General features: G+C 33.6%; 1 protein-coding gene across 1 annotated transcript in view; it reads left to right on the forward strand.

The window, feature by feature from the left end:
* The first annotated feature begins 345 nt into the window (after positions 1-345).
* The window catches only part of ASB5 (ankyrin repeat and SOCS box containing 5), a 43,198-nt gene continuing 40,590 nt past the window's right edge, over positions 346-2,953 (forward strand). The window contains exon 1 of the mRNA XM_004389909.3: positions 346-552. Within this exon, the coding sequence (XP_004389966.1) occupies positions 357-552 (196 nt within the window). The 5' untranslated portion in view covers positions 346-356. The remainder of the gene's footprint in view (positions 553-2,953) is intronic.

Raw genomic sequence — 2,953 nt, forward strand, 5'->3', positions numbered from 1 at the left:
TTTCAAATTATTCTTGATAATTAAATACCCAAAAAGGAAATACTTTGGATATAAATTTCAATATCCAGATTTTGAAATCCAGAGCACAGAGGTGGGGTGTCATTTTATATGGAGAATGGAAGGTCAGGAGTCTTGTAAATGGGCCACGTGATGCAATTGCTCCCATGGAATATTGTCCGGCCAATAGGCGTTTGCAAAGAACTTTTACAGACTGTATAAATATTTTGAGCTGTAGGCATCATTACCAGCTGATATTTTCCTCCCTCAGGACCAGCTGTTCAGGCGCGCCCGGACGAGAGCCAGGCACATTTGAGACTTGGATCTAACTGGAGACCACCACAGATGGTTGTGCAGAAATGTCGGTGTTAGAAGAAAGCCGTCCATTTGCTCAACAGTTATCCAATGTCTACTTTACAATACTTTCACTTTTCTGTTTTAAACTTTTTGTGAAAATCAGCCTGGCCATCCTTAGTCATTTCTACATTGTGAAAGGCAACCGCAAGGAAGCGGCCAGGATAGCAGCTGAGTTTTATGGAGTAACCCAAGGACAAGGTATGTTTATGATAATGCTCTCTTGTTTCAAGTTGAATTTAACTCCCGTTTGATCCAGAGTTCGTGAGAACATAGCATGTTTTCTTTATAGATTGCTTCAAGGTAGATATTTTATAATCTTCTCCTTACAGAAATTATTTGTCAGCTCACTTCATGGATTCATGAAAAAGAAAATTACTTTGCTAGGTAAATGTTTGGGTTAATAAAATCAAGATCAAGCTGTCATTGCAAAATAGATTAATGGAAACATACTATTAAATACATATTTTTCTATAAATAAGTATTAAAAACTGTGAAAATTTGCCCAGCCATAGTTTTAGACATTAATAACTGATAGCATTTCAATTATTCTTTATCATGTACACAAAATTTAATGATTTTTTAATTTAAGGATTATTTAATGATTATTAAAAATAGATAATTTGAAGATTTTGTTTTTATAATTTTTTATTTTACCAAGATTAACCTTTTGATTATAAAATAAATCCTGAAGTGTCAAAAATTAAGATTTATGATGTGTTTTCTTGATATAATTGTTATTATTCAGTTTGTAAAAGAAAATGGATTATCAGAGGATGGGAACATGAATCAACCAACTTTACAAGTGCGCAGTCAAGTTCATTCGTGTTCTTTTCTTTAGAAAAAATTGGCATGTGAGATCAGATGAGAAACAATCATTTTAACCATAGACTTTAAACATTATAAAACCATTTACGTTCTATTGGACCAATAATCTATGCAAGAAAAATGATTCATATGATGGACTTCAAGAACATTTTACTTTCTTATTGTCTTTTGATTAATTTCTGGTTTAAAAATTAGCCACCATGGGCACACATTTTGGAGCCCCAAATACTTCTAAAGTCATTTAAATTTTTAGAATCACACTTCACGATCGCACAATTAGAAAACGTAGATTAAAAAAAGTAGAAAGCTTGCTTTCTTAAAATCTATTTTTTTATATGTGTTTCAGTTTGTGGCATAAATCATTTTAAATTCAAGGTTACTTTGAAGGTACATGGAGAGCTCAGTGAAGGTGAAAAATCTCTCTTGATGTGTGAGGTAGATAATGAATATATTTTTCCTGAAGAAAATTGTTCGTATGCCAAGTGAGGAATTTATTTCCTCACTCAAAGTGAGGGAAACCGAAATGTCACCGTGGAACTCTCACAGGGAGGACGAGATCTAGAGGAAATAGGCAGGATTTCATTCTTCACCCACTTGCTCTGCTTCAGAACAGAGCTAAGTGTATTTAAACGTGATGTACCATTGTTGGTGTGGCGGGTGTTAGTTGCCATAGAGTTAACACTGTCTTACGGCAACCTTGTGTATAACAGAACGAAACGTTGAAACGTTGCCCCATCCTATGCCATCCTCACTATTGTTGGTATGTTTGAGCCCGTGGTTGCAGCCACTGTGTCAATCTATCTCATGAACGGTTCCCCTCATTTTCACTGACCCTCCACTTTACCAAACATGATGTCCTTTTCTAGAGATTGGTCTTTTCTGATGACATTCCATCAAGTGATCCAATCGAAAATAAAAAATTCGGTTGGTAAACGGAATGTTTTATTTATAAAACAGCAAACACAGAGACATTAGGTTTTAAAACAAAAGCCGTATTTCTAGATATAAGACTAAACAGGTTATATGATCGTAGATGATAGAACTTCCTCTCATGAGCAGCTTTAGCTCATTACCTCCTAGGAAAATCTTGTCTATGTATTGTACGAACCGCCTTACATAAAAATGTAAAATATTGGCTAAAAAGAAGGAAACGCTTTCTGTGGATTAACAAAGGTTTTAGGGGATGTTATGGAAATTCCTTTTTGTACCTATTTACAAATAGAAAGAAACACTTTCTCCCTTTAAACTGATAGTAGGGTGCTTCTTCTGGGAAGCCAAGGAATATAGGAAATGGCCCCCATGTTCCCATCTGTTCATATCAGTCTGTCTTAAGCTATATTAGAACTCTAGGATTTGATCACAATAAGAAAGAAAAAAAGAAATCAACACTCATTATTAGAAAACATTTTTCCTGGGAATAGAAAATGGGAACATATTTTAAACTTTATCTGTTTTGTTTTTACTGTTAGATCAATTTAACAAAATTCTCCTTTCAATACCTTGAATTAATCTATATAGTAAACAATACAATATATTATTGTATTTTTTATTTAGTGTAAGCATAATCAGTGTTCAATTTTATTCTCATTAAGAGAAAAACCACATACATTTCAAATTTTTTTAATCTCCTACCTGTAAGAGTTAATTTTTACCTTTTCTCTTATGGTTTTCATTGTAAATTAATATATTTACACCTTGATATCAATCTTCAGTGTTTTGTGCCCTTGAGTTGTAAGTCAAGCTCAGAGAGGTGAATTTGCTCCAGCCTTATTGA

The sequence above is a fragment of the Trichechus manatus genome, unplaced genomic scaffold (assembly GCF_000243295.1).
Source record: "Trichechus manatus latirostris isolate Lorelei unplaced genomic scaffold, TriManLat1.0 scaffold00267, whole genome shotgun sequence".
NCBI lineage: Eukaryota > Metazoa > Chordata > Mammalia > Sirenia > Trichechidae > Trichechus > Trichechus manatus.